The sequence below is a fragment of the Anolis sagrei genome, chromosome 2, assembly GCF_037176765.1.
Source record: "Anolis sagrei isolate rAnoSag1 chromosome 2, rAnoSag1.mat, whole genome shotgun sequence".
In the NCBI taxonomy this organism is placed as follows: Eukaryota; Metazoa; Chordata; class Lepidosauria; order Squamata; family Dactyloidae; genus Anolis; species Anolis sagrei.
Genome location: NC_090022.1, coordinates 164,511,587 through 164,529,381, shown reverse-complemented (window position 1 = coordinate 164,529,381; position 17,795 = coordinate 164,511,587). Strand labels below are relative to the sequence as shown.

Sequence of the window (17,795 nt, the reverse complement as noted above, 5' to 3'; positions counted from 1 at the left end):
CTGCCAAGTAGCAGGAAACTTGCATTCAAAGCACCCCAGACAGATGGCCATCCAGCCTCTGTTTAAAAGCTTCCAAAGAAGGAGCCTCTACCACACTCCGGGGCAGAGAGTTCCACTGCTGAACGGCTCTCACAGTCAGGAAGTTCTTCCTAATGTTCAGATGGAATCTCCTTTCTTGTAGTTTGAAGCCATTGTTCTGCGTCCTAGTCTCCAGGAAAGCAGAAAACAAACTTGCTCCCTCCTCCCTATGACTTCCCTTCACATATTTATGCATGGTCCTCATCATGTCTCCTCTCAGCCTTCTCTTCATCAGGCTATACATGCCCAGCTCTTTAAGCTGCTCCTCATAGGGCTTGTTCTCCAGACTCTTGATCATTTTAGTCACCCTCCTCTGGACACATTCCAGCTTCTTAACATCTCCCTTCAGCACTTAACTGCTTAGCATTCTGCAGAATGGAGAAAGAAGCCCCTGAAAAAAAGGTTTCTAAAATGGTGTTTTGTTTTTTTTCAAGTATAGCAATGTGAACAGTAATTCATAACCTTATGTTGATTGCCTATGACAAACAGCATTATATCCCTGATTCACCAACCTCATAAAGCCAATGAAAACCTGTCACATCAGCACTTTTAATCTGTACCCATTACTCTGGCCCGGCCCAATTTTATTGTGTCTTGGTGTATTGTGTTATTGCTTGTTGTTTTAATATAGCTTTAACTGTTTTAGATTTGCTTTAGGTTGTGTATTGTTATGCTATGTTTTGAGGCCTTTGTAAGCTGCATTGAGTCCTTCGGGAGATGCTAGCGGGTACAAATAAAGATAATAATAATAATAATAATAATAATAATAATAATAATAAGATGCACCTTACCCATTACAATGCAACAACAATACAACAATACAATAAGCCTTTATTGGCATAACATGGCAGAGAGTATAAAACATAGTACACGTAATAAAAAAGGGCTTCTCGTTTGCTACACATTCAGTTTGCAGACTTCATTCAGGAATCTTGCCACTGAAAGGCAGCAGCTAAAGTCCTGGCGATTTAAAAGCAAAATCACTTTGTCAGAATCGCTGCGGTTCTTCAGTGAGTCTATAGCTTGTGTTAGCAGGCTGGATCTTAGCTCCTGGTAGAGTGGGCAGTGCAGGAGAATATGCGGTATGGAGTCTAGCTGTCCTGTGCTGCAGAGGCAGACCCTCTTGTCGCTCGGGAGGCCATTGAGTCTTCCTCTATGGAGCGGCGATGGCATGATGTTAAATCTAGCCAGCATGTAGGCTCTTCTGTAAGAGGGGTTGGTGAGCTCTGAGATATAAAAGGCTGGATTTCCCTGTGTGTATGGAATTGCCAAGTTAATAGGTGAGCAGGATTTGTTTGCCAAGCTCAACAATTGGTTGTGGTCCCTTTCTTGCAGCCTCCTTTTGATGAGGGTAAAAATCTCGGAAAAAGATAGTAGAGTCAGGAAATCGCTGTCATAGCCCAATTCCCCGATCTTTGCTAGGACAGTTGAGCACCATTTGGAGTGGTGGAGTTCGCTCAAGGTGAGTTGAGTCAGAGAGTCGCTGGGACTTTGATAGTGTATAGATAGCCAAAATTTAATGACGATTAGCCAGATAGTAGCCTCAATAGAATATTGCCCAGATTCAAGACAAAGAACTGCATACGGGACACAGTTGGGGGCACCATATAGTTTATGGAGGAATTTCGAATGAAAAGATCTGATGGCGCTGTTATTGGGGGTTAACCAGATGGGTGCTCCATACAGAAGTTGTGACATCACCTTTGCTTTGAAGACTTGCAGAGCTAGGGGGATATATTGATTACCCCTGGAGTGGAAGAACCTCCTGGTCACACTGCTACTCGATTTGGCCCGGGCCAGTATATATTTGAGGTGGGTGGACCATGACAAGTTGTTGCTAAACCAGAGACCTAGGTATTTGAAATGTTTTACTTGCTCAATATAGTGGCCCTTTATCTTCCAGACTTGTCTTTTGATGCTTTTCCCAAACGCCAAGATTTTGGTTTTGTCGTAGTTCACCTGCAGTTCGTTCGCCTCGCAAAAATCAACAAATTTATGCAGGAGTCTTTTTAAGCCCACATGAGAGAGGGATAATAGGGCTGCGTCGTCCGCAAATAGCAAAAGGGGAACATGCTTTGGGCCAATCTTGGGGCTATGCCCGTCAACTTGAGCCAGGGCTGTAGGGAGAACCCATGACAATGCAAAACAGTAATAGGAGAGACTTGTTATGAATTCCAGCCAAAGACAGTATTATCGCCCTTCCCACAGACATTAGATTGGCTCCCTCATTGATGGTATTCCGGAGAAAAGTGAAAACCTGGTTATTTGACCAGGCTTTTGAATAGGCAGTGCAGTGAATTCAGAAAATGGAACTACGACTGACGAGTTTGGATCATGATTCTAGTTATGAGACGCCACTTGAATGTTTGCTACTGTTTAATTGTTTAGTCTGCTTCTGTGTTAATTGTTTTTAAATACCTTCTTGATGCCGCATTGAATTTTTGCTTTGATTGTTTTGCCTTGTGTTACTTTGCTTGATTGTTGTTAATCGCTGTGAGTCGCCTTAGGGCTGAGAATATTTATTATTTATTTATTTATTTATTTACTGCTCTTATATACCGCAATTCTCAGCCCAAGGGTGACTCATTGCGGTGTACAACATAAAAACAGGTGCAAATTACAAGACATAGTACAAGAATAGCAGTATACAAATGAAGTAAGTAAATAAATAAATTATCCTGCTGTAATTCTGATTTTCCAGCTTTGGGTGATAATGTCCTTAATTTCTCCTTTTAAATGCAATAAGTAAATTAAGGGGAGATTTTTTATAAGCACTGTAGAAAAGTCAAGGGTCTGGAGAACAAGCCCTATGAGGAGTGGCTTAAGGAGCTGGGCATGTTTAGCCTGAAGAAGAGAAGGATGAGAGGAGATATGATAGCCATGTATAAATATGTGAGAGGAAGCCACAGGGAGGAGGGAGGAAGCTTGTTTTCTGCTTCCTTGGAGACTAGGACGCGGAACAATGGCTTCAAACTACAAGAGAGGAAATTCCATCTGAACATGAGGAAGAACTTCCTGACTGTAAGAGCTGTTCATGTGACGGCACGAGTGGCGCCACCTATGTATAGAACTGTTAGTTGTAAGATTTACACTGTTGTATCATGCTTAATCCTGCCCCTTTTTACCCTGCTTATGTATAGTTGTATGGATTGGTTGCTTGTAGCTGTCAATCAGTACTGTTTGGCTCCACCTCTTCCTGCAAGAGGGGAGAACTTCCTTTTTCTTCTTCATTCTGCCATCAGAGTTCCTGCAACATGGATGTGAGTAAGAGACTTGATTCTAAAGGACCCTGATTTAAGTTACCTCTTAGCCACAGTTCTGAGGTTTTTTACCCCTGGTACTCATGCTTTATGTCCAGATCATCCTGGACAATTATTGAGGAGACCCAGGTGCCTTCAAGCCGGTTCTTTTGGCACCAAAGGAAGATCCTGAATCTTCAAAACATAGGCCACCTGAACTGGGGTTGTGGTTTGCTCCAGCATTCACAGCCATTTGAGGAAAGAGGAAACTTGGTGAGGCTTCTCAGCTTCAAACCCCTTGGACCCAGGACTAATTGAGACTGTAGTGTATGTTTTCTTTTTCTTTTTTAAATAATCTTTATTACTTTTCTTAAAATTACAGATATATAGATAGATAGTGCTAGAAACTTTCAGACTTATAAAGTTTCTTGCTGTACAGAGGGAAAAACCAGAGGGGGGAAAAAGAGGGGAAAGGTGGGGGGGGGGATATAGATAAAGATACAGTAGTGGATGTCCCCTTTGTCCTTAGGTAAGTTCAGTTTCCTCTTATCCAAAAGTTTCGTTATGTTGAGAGACGTTGGTTTTCTATTGTATGCTGGATGTGAGAAAAGAAAGATAGAAATGAATGTTGGGGGATGAGGGTGTGTGTGATTTTGTAGGTGTTTGCGTTGCGTTGCCGTTCAGCAGTGGAACTCTCTGCCCCGGAGTGTGGTGGAGGCTCCTTCTTTGGAAGCTTTTAAGCAGAGGCTGGATGGCCATCTGTCAGGGGTGATTTGAATGCAATATTCCTGCTTCTTGGCAGGGGGTTGGACTGGATGGCCCATGAGGTCTCTTCCAACTCTTTGATTCTATGATTCTATGACTTCCTGGTATCCTTTGGAGATTTCTTATCCTTTTCCTTCTTCTTTCTTTTTTCTTCTTTCTCTTTCTTTTGTGCCTTGCTTTCCCCTATTTCTGTATTCTCAATCATGTTCCTTTAGATGATTATTTTCATATATTTTTTTCTTTTGTTAAATATGTTGTTACGTGTTTCCAGTCTATTTCCACCGTTGGGATGCCCTTCCTTTTGGATAGTAGATATGTCAGTTTGTCCATATTTCTTATATCTAATATTTTTGTTAGCCAATCTTCTTCCTCTGGGGGGGGGGGGTCTTTCTTTTTCCAATGTTTTGCATATAGAATCATAGAATCAAAGAGTTGGAAGAGACCTCATGGGCCATCCAGTCCAACCCCCTGCCAAGAAGCAGGAATATTGCATTCAAATCACCCCTGACAGATGGCCATCCAGCCTCTCCTTAAAAGCTTCCAAAGAAGGAGCCTCCACCACACTCCGGGGCAGAGAGTTCCACTGCTGAACGGCTCTCACAGTCAGGAAGTTCTTCCTCATCTTCAGATGGAATCTCCTTTCTTGTAGTTTGAAGCCATTGTTCCGCGTCCTAGTCTCCAAGGAAGCAGAAAACAAGCTTGCTCCCTCCTCCCTGTGGCTTCCTCTCACATATTTATACATGGCTATCATATCTCCTCTCAGCCTTCTCTTCTTCAGGCTAAACATGCCCAGTTCCCTAAGCCGCTCCTCATAGGGCTTGTTCTCCAGACCCTTGATCATTTTAGTCGCCCTCCTCTGGACACATTCCAGCTTGTCAATATCTCTCTTGAATTGTGGTGCGCAGAATTGGACACAATATTCCAGATGTGGTCTAACCAAAGCAGAATAGAGGGGTAGCATTACTTCCTTAGATCTAGACACTATGCTCCTATTGATGCAGGCCAAAATCCCATTGGCTTTTTTTGCCGCCACATCACATTGTTGGCTCATGTTTAACTTGTTGTCCACGAGGACTCCAAGATCTTTTTCACACGTACTGCTCTCGAGCCAGGCGTCCCCCATTCTGTATCTTTGCATTTCATTTTTTCTGCCAAAGTGGAGTATCTTGCATTTGTCACTGTTGAACTTCATTTTGTTAGTTTTGGCCCATCTCTCTAATCTGTCAAGATCATTTTGAATTCTGCTCCTGTCCTCTGGACTATTGGCTATCCCTCCCAATTTGGTGTCGTCTGCAAACTTGATGATCCTGCCTTCTAGCCCTTCATCTAAGTCATTAATAAAGATGTTGAACAGGACCGGGCCCAGGACGGAACCCTGCTTGTGGCACTCCGCTCGTCACTTCTTTCCAAGATGAAGAAGAAGCATTAGTGAGCACTCTCTGTGTTCGTCCACTTAACCAATTCCAGATCCACCTCACCGTAGTTTTGCCTAGCCCACATTGGACTAGTTTCCTTGCCAGAAGGTCATGGGGGACCTTGTCGAAGGCCTTACTGAAATCCAGGTACGCTACATCCACATAGCGTATATTATTCTAGCTGCGGTTGTCAGCAAGAATAGAATTTATAAAACTTATTTTGAGCTATTTAAAGCGTTTTTGGTTTTTGGGAGTTCCAGTTTCCTATAGGGGAAACTATAGGAAAGATGCCACGTCCATCCCTCCTTTATTGAGAATAATAGCCCCCAGGTGCGACGGCACAGTTCAACAGTGGAACTCTCTGCCCCGGAGTGTGGTGGAGGCTCCTTCTTTGGAAGCTTTTAAACAGAGGCTGGATGGCCATCTGCTCAGGGGTGATTTGAATGCAATATTCCTGCTTCTTGGCAGGGGGTTGAACTGGATGGCCCATGAGGTCTCTTTCAACTATGATTCTATGAAGATTCCCCCATTCTACATTTTTGAGGTTCACCAGGCTCATGGCCCTTCTCTTTCTGCAAGAAATCATACCCACAGAACCACGGAGCTGGAAGAGATTGGGATACTTCCTTACTGAATAATATTAACATCACCAGAAACAGTTGTATTGGATAATTTTTTTTATTTTTGGTTATGTTTTATAAATTGGATTAACTTCATTTAAATGTGTAGAAATATCATACGGCGATTGTAAAAGAGGTTACATATTAATGAGGCAACATCCCGGATACAAGATTTCTACGGCATGCAACTTTGAGAACCTCCCGTTGCCCATTTACAATGTTAGGAAAGGGTTATTAAGATGACATACTTGTACCGCTTGTGTGTTCAGAACAACACAAGAGCCATAGCTCCAGATAAGCATTTGTTTTAAGCCCAGCTAGTTACTATCAGCTTTGACATAAAGCAGAGATTAAAGTGTGCAAAGATATGAGTCAGGAGATATGCAGCTAAAATCGCGGCCTTCTTCAGCCGGCTGCTCCTCCTGATCCATTCGGACACTGATTCTCAAGGATTCCTAAACAATGTGCACTAAAATAATTTATGTATATTCCTTTTCTTGATGTATATTAATATACACATATATATTTATATAAAAATAGGATGTACCTTTCTGTTATTTCAGATAATTGGCAATTTGAAAAAAAACGCTATGGTTCATCTATTTCATTACTGTGTCATTTTTTAGGCGAGAAGAACGTTTTGGCATTGAAAGACATCAGAGAATTAAAATGTGAGCTTGCAAACTGTGTGGAAAATCACTTTCTTTGGTGGATAGTTAAAGCAGGCGGGTTTGTCTAGCTGATAATGAGCTATTTGAACTATATGCTCTATTGAGATATATTTGAAATTTCAACATTAGATTGAATCAATCAGTCAGGAGAATGGACTTGCATTATAGTTAAAAGGTTCAATACACTGGAAGAACGTGTTGTTGAAAGCTTTCATGGCCAGAATCACTGGGTTCCTGTGAGTTTTCCGGGCTGTGTGTCTATGTTCCAGAAGCATTCTCTCCTGACGTTTCACCCACATCTATGGCAGGCATGCTCAGAGGTTGAGGGGTCTGTTGGAAACTAGGTAAGTGGGGTTTATATATCTCTGTAATGTCCAGGGTGGGAGAAAGAACTCTATTGAGATATAAGATGTTTGAAATTTCAAAATTAGATTGAATCAATCAATCGGGAGAATGGACTTTCATTACAGTTAAAAGGTTCAATAACCTGGAAGAACGTGTTGTTGAAAGCTTTCACGGCCAGAATCCTGTGAGTTTTCCGAGCTGTGTGTCTATGTTCCAGAAGCATTCTCTCCTGACATTTCACCCACATCTATGGCAGGCATACTCAGAGGTTGTGAGGTATGCTGGAAACTAGGCAAGTGGGGTTTATATATCTGTGGAATGTCCAGGGTGTCTGCAATTGGACACCTTAATTAGCATTGAATAGCCTTGCAGCTTCAAAGCCTGGCTGCTTCCTGCCTGGGGGATTCCTTTGTTAGGAGGCATCTTCAGAGGTCGAGGGGTCTGTTGGAAACTAGGCAAGAGAGGTTTATATATCTGGAATGTCCAGAGTGTCTGCAATTGGACACCTTAATTAGCATTGAATAGCCTTGCAGCTTCAAAGCCTGGCTGCTTCCTGCCTGGGGGATTCCTTTGTTAACAGGCATGCTCAGAGGTTGAGGGGTCTGTTGCAGACTAGGCAATTGTGGTTTATATATCTGTGGGAGAAAGAATTCTTGTCTGCAATTGGACACCTTAATTAGCATTGAATAGCCTTGCAGCTTCAAAGCCTGGCTGCTTCCTGCCTGGGAGATTCCTTTGTTAGCAGGCATGCTCAGAGGTCGAGGGGTCTGTTGGAAACTAGGTAAGTGGGGTTTATATATCTGTGGAATGTCCAGGGTGTCTGCAATTGGACACCTTAATTAGCATTGAATAGCCTTGCAGCTTCAAAGCCTGGCTGCTTCCTGCCTGGGGGATTCCTTTGTTAGCAGGCATGCTCAGAGGTTGAGGGGTCTGTTGCAGACTAGGCAAGTGTGGTTTATATATCTGTGGGAGAAAGAATTCTTGTCTGCAATTGGACACCTTAATTAGCACTGAATAGCCTTGCAGCTTCAAATCCTGGCTGCTTCCTGCCTGGGGGATTCCTTTGTTAGCAGGTATGCTCAGAGGTCGAGGGGTCTGTTGGAAACTAGGCAAGAGGGGTTTATATATCTCTGGAATGTCCAGGGTGGGAGAAAGAACGCTTGTCTGCAATTAGACACCTTAATTAGCACTGAATAGCCTTGCAGCTTCAAAGCCTGGCTGCTTCCTGCCTGGGGGATTCCTTTGTTAGCAGGCATCCTCAGAGGTTGAGGGGTCTGTTGGAAACTAGGCAAGAGGGGTTTATATATCTCTGGAATGTCCAGGGTGGGAGAAAGAACGCTTGTCTGCAATTGGACACCTTAATTAGCATTGAATTGCCTTGCAGCTTCAAAGCCTGGCTGCTTCCTGCCTGGGGGATTCCTTTGTTAGCAGGCATCCTCAGAGGTTGAGAGGTCTGTTGGAAACTAGGCAAGAGGGGTTTATATATCTCTGTAATGTCCAGGGTGGGAGAAAGAACTCTGGTCTGCAATTGGACACCTTAATTAGCATTGAGTAGTCTTGCAGCTTTAAAGCCTGGCTGCTTCCTGCCTGGAGGATTCCTTTGTTGGGAAGTGTTAGCTGGCCCTGGAAACCATTAAAAGGGCTGAAGAATCCTGCTCTCTCCATTTGTAGAAGAAAATTACAAAATGAAAGGTAATAGGATTACTTTTATGGATTATAGTTGACAGAATGTGCCAGTCTACATGGCCACTTCCATGGTTTTGTGAGAGCTGTAGTCCAAAAAAGTACGTTTCCCAAACTGTGGGTCTAAATCTGTCGTGATTACAAACTAGGGCCAGGATGAGTGCTTCAGATGGGGTAAAGAATATCTATACCAAAAATTCAAATTTCCCCAAGTATGTAAAATCCATTAACTTTGATCCTAGCCTTACATATTCACTTTACCTGTATTGCAACATTTTTCATATAGCAAAATCACGTTTTTTTCCCCTAAAAGGAAAAGTACAAATCCTTCTAAGCACTTCCTCAAGTTAAGAATTCTTAGCTCACATAAGGCAGACGCTTTCTTAATGTCATTTCAAGTAAATTCATATTTAAGCATGTTTTCTTTGCCACAGTTCAAGAAAAGGTACATGTCTTCTGTCTGGAGTTGCTTTAGAGAGACACTCCTTTATTAGCCTCTATAAAATATATTAAGCCTTAATGGAAGGAGGAGTCGAGATGGAGAAGGCTAGGATTTGCCCTCAAATCATCAAGATGTCCATGGTATAGGTGTGCCCCAGTGCTCCACTTTTCTGAAACTGGAACCTCCACGAACCTTGATTTTGTCAACTCAGCTCTAGTAAATAAAACTGCAGTTCCTTCCCAGTGGTCTCTTGATGGACACTGAGGCTGCTTTCAATCTCATCGTCCTATAGAAGGTTGGCGTGAATGGGAGAACTATATCTCTATGAAGCTGCAAAGCTGTGCTAAATTGGGTGAGAAACTGCACCTAAAGACCCTTTTGCCAATCTGCTCTTTGGCTCACTAGCCGGCAGAAACAAGGCCATGCAAGCTTTGCTGGCTACACTGCAGCACTTCTAAAACCGCTGCCTGAAAGTCATGCGCAAAGCTGGTTTTGCTAGAAGACCAACTGGCCCAGATAGGAATAATTCCTGTTGATGGAGAGGTCAATAAAGCTGCATTTCTTCGGAAACAGATGAACTTGCAAGAGGCACCGGAAGATCCTTTTATTCCTCAGTCCTTCAAGGTGAGCAAGCCTCTGGTTCTAGTGAGAAATGCCACCATCATCCTTGTTGTTATTATCACTGGGTGTCACCGTTGTGTTGTCAGGCTTTGGTTGCTTTGGAGTCCCCTGAAAAAAAAAGTGGCATGATTCATTCTTAATGAAAAGTTCTATACTTACTTATTTATTTACGGCATTTATATAATCATCATCATCATCATATTTAATTACTTATTAATCGCCCTCCATCCGAGAATGCTCTAGGCGATTTACAGCTAAATTGTAAATTATATTATATTAAATTAAATTATATGCCACCCTTCTCACCCCGAAGGGGACTCAGAGCGGCTTAAAATATATATTTACATACAATATATTATATTGGGTTGTTATAGGTTTTTTCGGGCTATATGGCCATGGTCTAGAGGCATTCTCTCCTGACGTTTCGCCTGCATCTATGGCAAGCATCCTCTGAGGATGCTTGCCATAGATGCAGGTGAAACATCAGGAGAGAATGCCTCTAGACCAGTGTTTCTCAACCTGAGGGTCGGGACCCCTGGGGGGGTCGTGAAGGGATGTCAGAAGGGTCACCAAAGACCATCAGAAAACACAATGTTTTCTTCTGGTCATGGGGGTTCTGTGTGGGAAGTTTGGCCCAATTCTATAGTTGGTGGAGTTCAGAATGCTCTTCGATTACAGGAGAACAAAAAATCTCAGCAACTACAACTCCCAAATGCCAAGGCCTCTTTCCCCCAAACTCAATCAGTGTTCACATTTGGGTATATTTAGTATTTGTGCCAAATTTGGTCCAGATCCATAATTGCTTGAGTGCACAGGACTCTCTGGATGTAGGTGAACTACAACTCCCAAATGTCAAGGTCTATTTTTCCCAAAATTGTAGGTGTTTGGAGTTTGTAGGAGAACTACTACTCCAAAACTCAAGGTCAATGTCCACCAAACCCTTCCAGTATTTCCTGTTTGGTCCAATTCCATTGTTGGTGAAATTCAGAATGCTCTTTGATTGTAGGTTAGCTACAAATCCCAGCATCTACAATTCCCAAATGACAAAATGGATCCCTTCAACCCCACCACTATTCAAATTTGGATGTATCAGGTATTTGTGCCAAATTTTGTCCAGTGAATGAAAATATATCCTGCATATCAGATATTTACATTATGAGTCATAAGTCACAAAATTAATTATGAATTAGCAACAAAAATAATGTTATGGTTGGGGGTCACCACAACATGGGGAACTGTATTAAGGGGTCCTGGCATTAGGAAGGTTGAGAACCACTGCTCTAGACCATGGCCATATAGCCCGAAAAAATCTACAACAACCCAGTGATTCCAGCCATGAAAGCCTTTGACAATATATTATATTATTAGCATCATCATCATCATCATCTTTAATTACTTATTAATCGCCCTCCATCCGAGATGCTCCAGGTGATTTACATAGCAGAAGTTATACAGGATAAAACACATACATACAAATATTAAAATTAACATGGGTCAAATGCTCTAGTGAAAAGCCAGGTCTTAAGTACTAGGATAAAATGCCCTAAGTCACGCATGGCTCTCAAATAGGGAGGCAAGGAATTCCATGAGGCAGGGGCAGAAACAGAGAAGGCCCTGCATCTGGTGCTTTCCAAGTGCACTTCCCTAGGACCCGGTATATAGAGCAAATCACATTGGGATGGTCGTGGCGACCTCCGATGATGGGAGAAGGAGTGACGGTCTCTAAGATACAATGGATTCTGGCCATATAAAGTTTTAAAGGTCAGGACCAGCATCTTATACAAACCACGATACTCAATTGGGAGCCAGTGTAGAGCATAGTACAGCGTTTCTCAACCTGGGGGTCAGGACCCTTGAGGGGGTCGTGAGGGGGTGTCAGAGGGGTCGCCAAAGATCATTGGAAAACACAGTATTTTCTGTTGGTCATGGGGGTTCTGTGTGGGAAATTTGGACCAATTCTATCGTTAGTGGGATTCAGAATGTTCTTTGATTGTAGGTGAACTATAAATCCCAGCAACTACAACTCTCAAATGTCAAGATCTATTTCCCCAAAATTCCACCACTGCTGAGATTTCTCCTGTTTCCCAGGAATTCTCTACGATGATTGCTAGTGGTTCTAAAATTAATTCTGCCAGTTCTTTTAATACCCTTGTATGTAGTTCATCTAGCCAAAGATTTGCAAAGCTGGAAGTCACAACTGGTGTTTCTTAAGATGGGTTTAAATTCCAAAATACATTTGATAGAATTAATAACTGAGCCAAAACGAACAAATAAAATTTGGCGATGGTTGCTTTTGGCATGTAGATTAAAACTCAAGTTGCACAGATACAAGATGGGGGAGATTTACTGGACAGTGAGTGATAAATATAAAAAGAATCACAAGCTAAACATGAGTTAGCAATGTGGTCAGGCTATAGATAAAATGCTAATGCAATTTAAGATTGCATTAACAGTGCCTCCATTTCCGAGTCATGGGAGGCAGTAGCTCCACTTTATTTTAGACCAGCCAAGATGTTATCTGAAGAGTCCTGTGACCATCACACAGACAGATTGGAGCAGGTTCTGAGAAGGACAACAAAGACAGTTAGGTCTATGGGAAGTAAGCCCTATAACAAAACTGGGCACATTCTGCATGGAGAGGGCAAAATATTATACACTCGGCAGCTACAGGCGTCCTGATAGCATAAGATTAGTATAAACCTAAACGGTTCTGGCCCAACTTATCTATCCGAACGTATCTCAGCCTATCAGCCCACCAGGGCCCTAAGATCTTCTGGGGAGGCCCTCCTCTCTATCCCGCCGGCTTCATAGGTGCGGCTGGCGGGAACGAGAGACAGGGCCTTTTCTGTGGTGGCCCCTCGGCTTTGGAACACCCTCCCTATAGAGGTAAGATCAGCCCCCTCGCTGATGGCGTTTCGGAAAAGACTGAAGACTTGGATGTTTGAACAAGCATTCGGATAATCCGACGAAACGAATTTTGACGATTAAAGGATTGGTTAATCACAGACGATGAATTTGGATTGCGATTCCAGTTACGAGATGCATTTGGACTGTTATTGGTGGCCCAATAATTTTGTATTGTATATGTGTTTTTAAGCTTTTAAATTGAATATTGTTGTTTTTTAAATGTTGTAAACCGCAATGAGTCGCCGATTTAGGCTGAGATATTAGCGGTATACAAGTGCAATAATAAATAAATAAATAAATAAAACAAAACGTGTTCTCACATTCCTCATTATAGAATCATAGACTGATAGAATCCTAGAGTTGGAAGAGACCTCATGGGCCATCCAGTCCAACCCCATTCTGCCAAGAAGCAGGAATACTGCATTCAAATCACCCCTGACAGATGGCCATCCAGCCTCTGTTTAAAAGCCTCCAAAGAAGGAGCCTCCACCACACTCCAGGGCAGAGAGTCCCACTAATGAACAGCTCTCATAGGAAGTTTATTTATTTATGTATTTATTTCACGCATTTCTACCCTACCCTTCTCAACCCCCGAGGTGGGACTCAGGGCAGCTTACAAAAGGCACAATTCGATGCCAGCAATACAGATAATAAAATAAAATATATGTCAGCAACAATTATAACACAATTAAAACAATCCAGTTATCCATCATAACTAATAAAAACCAATCTAACGATCGACGTTCGCCAAGCTCAAAATCCGTAAGTTCATTCCGCATTGTCATAATCCTATCCAATTCTAGTCGTCATTGTCCTTTGTCTATCTGCCAGATTACCCAAAAGCCTGGTCCCATATCCATGTTTTTAGTTTCCTTCTAAAAGAGAGGAGGGATGTTGATGACCTAATTTCCCCGGGAAGCGAGTTCCACAGGCGAGGGGCCACCACCGAGAAGGCCCTGCTCCTCGTCCCCACCAATCTCACTTGTGATAGAGGCGGGGCCGAGAGCAGGGCCTCCCCAGAAGATCTTAAACTCCGAGGCGGGACGTAGAAGGAGATGCGTTTGGACATATGCTGGGCCGGAGCCATATAGGGTTTTGTAGGTCAAAACCAGCACTTTAAATTGTGCTCAGAACTGGATCGGCAGCCAGTGGAGCTGACATAACAGAGGGGTGGTATGTTCCCGGTATGATGCTCCGGTGAGTAATCTGGCTGCCGCCCGTTGGACTAATTGAAGTTTCCAAACAGTCTTCAAAGGCAACCCCACGTAGAGTGCGTTGCAGTAATCTATTCGGGATGTAACAAGAGCGTGGACCACTGTGGCCAGATCAGACTTCCCAAGGTACGGGAGCAACTGGCGCACAAGATTTAATTATGCAAAACTCTCCCGGCCACTGCTGAGACCTGGGGTTCCAGGCTCAGTGATGAGTCCAGGATCACTCCCAAGCTGCGAACCTGCGTCTTCAGGGGGAGTACTTCCTAATGTTCAGATGGAATCTACTTTCTTGTAGTTTGAAGCATTAGATCTAATGGACATCTTATTAGAGCCTTCACTTAAACTGTGGGAGGAACGTGTTGATAGTAAAAACTGTTGACTAACAGAACCAATAACCTTGGTGTATGCATGGGCTCCCTTTTTGGTGGAAGCATTCAAAAATCTAAAATGACCTAGCATTAAGTATTCTGTACTTAGTTAATCAATCAATTAGATCAGGGGTCCTCAAACTTTTTAAACAGAGGGCCTGGTCACAGTGCCTCAAACTGTTGGAAGGCCAGATTATAATTTGATAAAAACATGAATGAATTCCTATGCACACTCCAATATCTTATTTGTAGTGCAAAAAACACTTTAAAACAATACAATAAGTAAAATGAAGTACAATTCCAACAAATATAAACTTATTAGTATTTCAATGGGAAGTGTGGGCCTGCTTTTGGCCGATGAGATAGGGTTGTTGTTGTTGTTGTGTGCTTTCAAGTCTTTTCAGACTTAGGTTGACCCTGGGCCGGGTAAATGACCTTGGAGGGCCGTATCCAGACCCCGGGCCTTAGTTTGAGGACCCCTGAATTATAATAATAATATAATAATAAACCTTTATTTATACCCCACTACCATCTCCCGAAGGACTTGGTGCGGCTTACAAGAGGCCGAGCCCAAATACATCAGTAAAAACAGCAACAACAGCAATACAGACAAAACATAAACTCATAAACAAAGCAATAAACAGTAACAATAACACCACGACGCATTAAAAACCTATGGCAGGGCCAAATGTAATAATTATTTTTTTAAAAAAATGCTGTGCATGAGAAGGTGTCATATAACTAGAATAGGTATTTGGAGAGAGATGGAGTGAGCAAACAATCCTAGATCATTAGTAGTGTGATTAGGAACATGTTGCTTAGGGTTTCCTTATTCTGGGAAGGCACACTGGAACAACCATGTTTAGATGGTCTAAAGATGGTCCAATTCATATTATGTTGTGATTGCTTGACTATAGGTGGCAACTCACCGGAGAAGTAGATTTGGCAAAGTTCAGATGAGCATACAGCATGATAGCAATGTCATTCTGGCCTGCCTCTACTGCAATGGAGAGAGCTGTGCTGCCGTCCTGAAAAAGAAAGCAAGTAAACACCACCTCAATGATGACCATTCTTGCTGGGTGGACCACTTTTGCCATTGAATGGTAACCACAGAGAAGAAATGCATGTCACCATTCATACCAAAGCAATCGGAGCCCCCGGTGGTGCAGTGGGTTAAACCCCTGTGCCGGCAGGACTGAAGACCGACAGGTCGTACGTTCGAATCCGGGGAGAGGGCGGATGAGCTCCCTCTATCAGCTCCAGCTCCTCATGCAGGGACATGAGAGAAGCCTCCCACAAATATGATAAAACATCAAAACATTTGGGCGTCCCCTGGGCAACATCCTTGCAGACGGCCAATTCTCTCACACCAGAAGCGACTTGCAGTTTCTCAAGTCACTCCTGACACGACAAAAACAAAACAAAACAAAACCAAAAAAACCAAAGCAAACATCCCCCAAAATTCCAGGATTCTTACAGGGTGGACCACCTTTTCCATTGCATGGCAAACACAGGGATGATATCCATGTCACCTGTTCATATCAAAGCTAGCATCCCCAAAAATTCCAGAAAATAGTCTTCATAATTAGGTCATATATATTAGCCGTTAAGTGGAGCAGCCATGTACCTCTGAATGATGAGGACAATAAGATATTAAGTTATTAGACAGATTATCTGTCATTCACTATCACTATCTGACAATCTGTTAGTAGGATACATAGGTGGAAGGCAGTTTTATGTGTCATTATCTTGGTTATTGTGGAGGTTGGTATCACCTTTCTCCACACTCTTTTCCCACACTGATGAAAGCCTCCCCGGACATACCATGAGACATCCCAACCCCCTCCCAGCCATTCTGGTGAAAGTGGGAGGATATTGCAGAAACATCTGGCTACATCCTTGCAGCCAGATGCAAAATGATTATATCATCCACTGAGATCTCTGGAGGAAATAGCCAGACACTTTGCCAGTCATAGTATTATAGAATCATAGTATCATAGAGTTGGAAGAGACCTTGTTGGCCATCCAGTCATGAAGTAGGAAAATTGCATTCAAAGCACCCCTGACAGATGGCTATCCAGACTCTGTTTGTAAGCCTCCAAAAAGGAGTCTCTACCACACTCTGGGGCAGAGTTCCACTGCTGAACGGCTCTCACAGTCAGGAAGTTCTTCCTAATGTTCAGATGGAATCTCCTTTCCTGTAGTTTGAAGCCATTGTTCCACATCCTAGTCTCCAGGGCAGCAGAAAACAAGCTTATTCCCTCCTCCCTATGACTTCCCCTCACATATTTATACATGGCTATGTCTCCTCTTAGCCTTCTCTTCTGCAGGCTAAACATGCCCAACTCTTTAAGCTGCCCCTCATAGGGCTTGTTCTCCAGAGCCTTAATCATTTTAGTCACCCTCCTCTGGACACAATCCAGCTTGTAGACATCTCCCTTCAGTTGGAGTGCCCAGAATTAGACACAGTATTCCAGGTGTGGTGTGACCAAGGCAAAATAGAGGGGTAGCATGACTTCCCTGGATCTAGACACTAAACTCCAATAAGTCACCCACTACTCCCCATCAGGCACGGAATGGCTGGAAAGGAGCACTGCAAAGACTCAGGACCTCATCATACTTACTGAAATTGGTGCCTGAAATTCCCCGCATGCTCGCTGATCTTTATGGCCTCATAAATTATTTAAATTAGCCTCCCCACAAAGTGGTACCTAAATTTCCTACTTGACAGATGCAACTGTCTTTTGGGCTGCAAAGGTCGACAACAAGCTACACAAATTTGGTCGGAAGCTCACTCCGACCCGGGCTGGCTTCGAACTCATGACCTTTCAGTCATCTTAATGCAGCTGACACCCAGCCAGCTGCACCAAAGTCCCGGTGCAGTCTTCCCTCCCTCTTTCTTTTCTTTCTTTCTTTCTTTCTTTCTTTCTTTCTTTCTTTCTCTCCTTCTTTTCCTTTTTTCTTTCTTTCTCTCCATCCTTCTCTTCTTCCCTTCCTTCCCTCACCTTTTTTTCCTTTCTCTTCCTCCCCTTTCTTCCTTCTCTATCTATTCTTGGATTGCAACACCCAGCAGTTCTGCTGATCCATCTATCTGTCTATCTACCTAACTATCTATCTCTATCTAATCTATCTATCTGGACAATTGCTGGGAGTTGCAGTCCAGGAATAGGAAATTGGAAAAATACAGGGATTGGGATGCTCTCAAAGAAATCCAAGGAGAAGAAAGCTTGCAGCTTGGAAGCAGTGCATTTGGATCATTCTCCTCTCCTAAAGGGCCTGGTCTAAGGGATGCTGGGAGCTGTAGTCCAGAAGAGAGTGTGGCTATGCTATTGTGTGTTTTGTTTGCCAGGGGAAGTCATTTTTGCGCATGCGCTGTAGCGTCTTTTTGGGTTTTTTGGGGTTTTTAGGTCCCTTCTGCTGTGTTTTT

At 43.0% G+C, this 17,795-nt stretch overlaps 1 protein-coding gene across 2 annotated transcripts in view; it reads right to left on the bottom strand.

Annotated features, from left to right (window-relative positions):
* Window positions 1-6,156: 6,156 nt before the first annotated feature.
* KANK2 (KN motif and ankyrin repeat domains 2) overlaps window positions 6,157-17,795 on the bottom strand; it is a 136,133-nt gene continuing 124,494 nt past the window's right edge. For both annotated transcript variants that reach the window (XM_060763542.2, XM_060763541.2), the window contains 2 exons: window positions 15,298-15,396; window positions 6,157-9,987 (listed from right to left, as the gene is read on the bottom strand). In XM_060763542.2, the coding sequence (XP_060619525.2) occupies window positions 9,901-9,987; window positions 15,298-15,396 (186 nt within the window). In that variant the 3' untranslated portion in view covers window positions 6,157-9,900. The remainder of the gene's footprint in view (window positions 9,988-15,297; window positions 15,397-17,795) is intronic.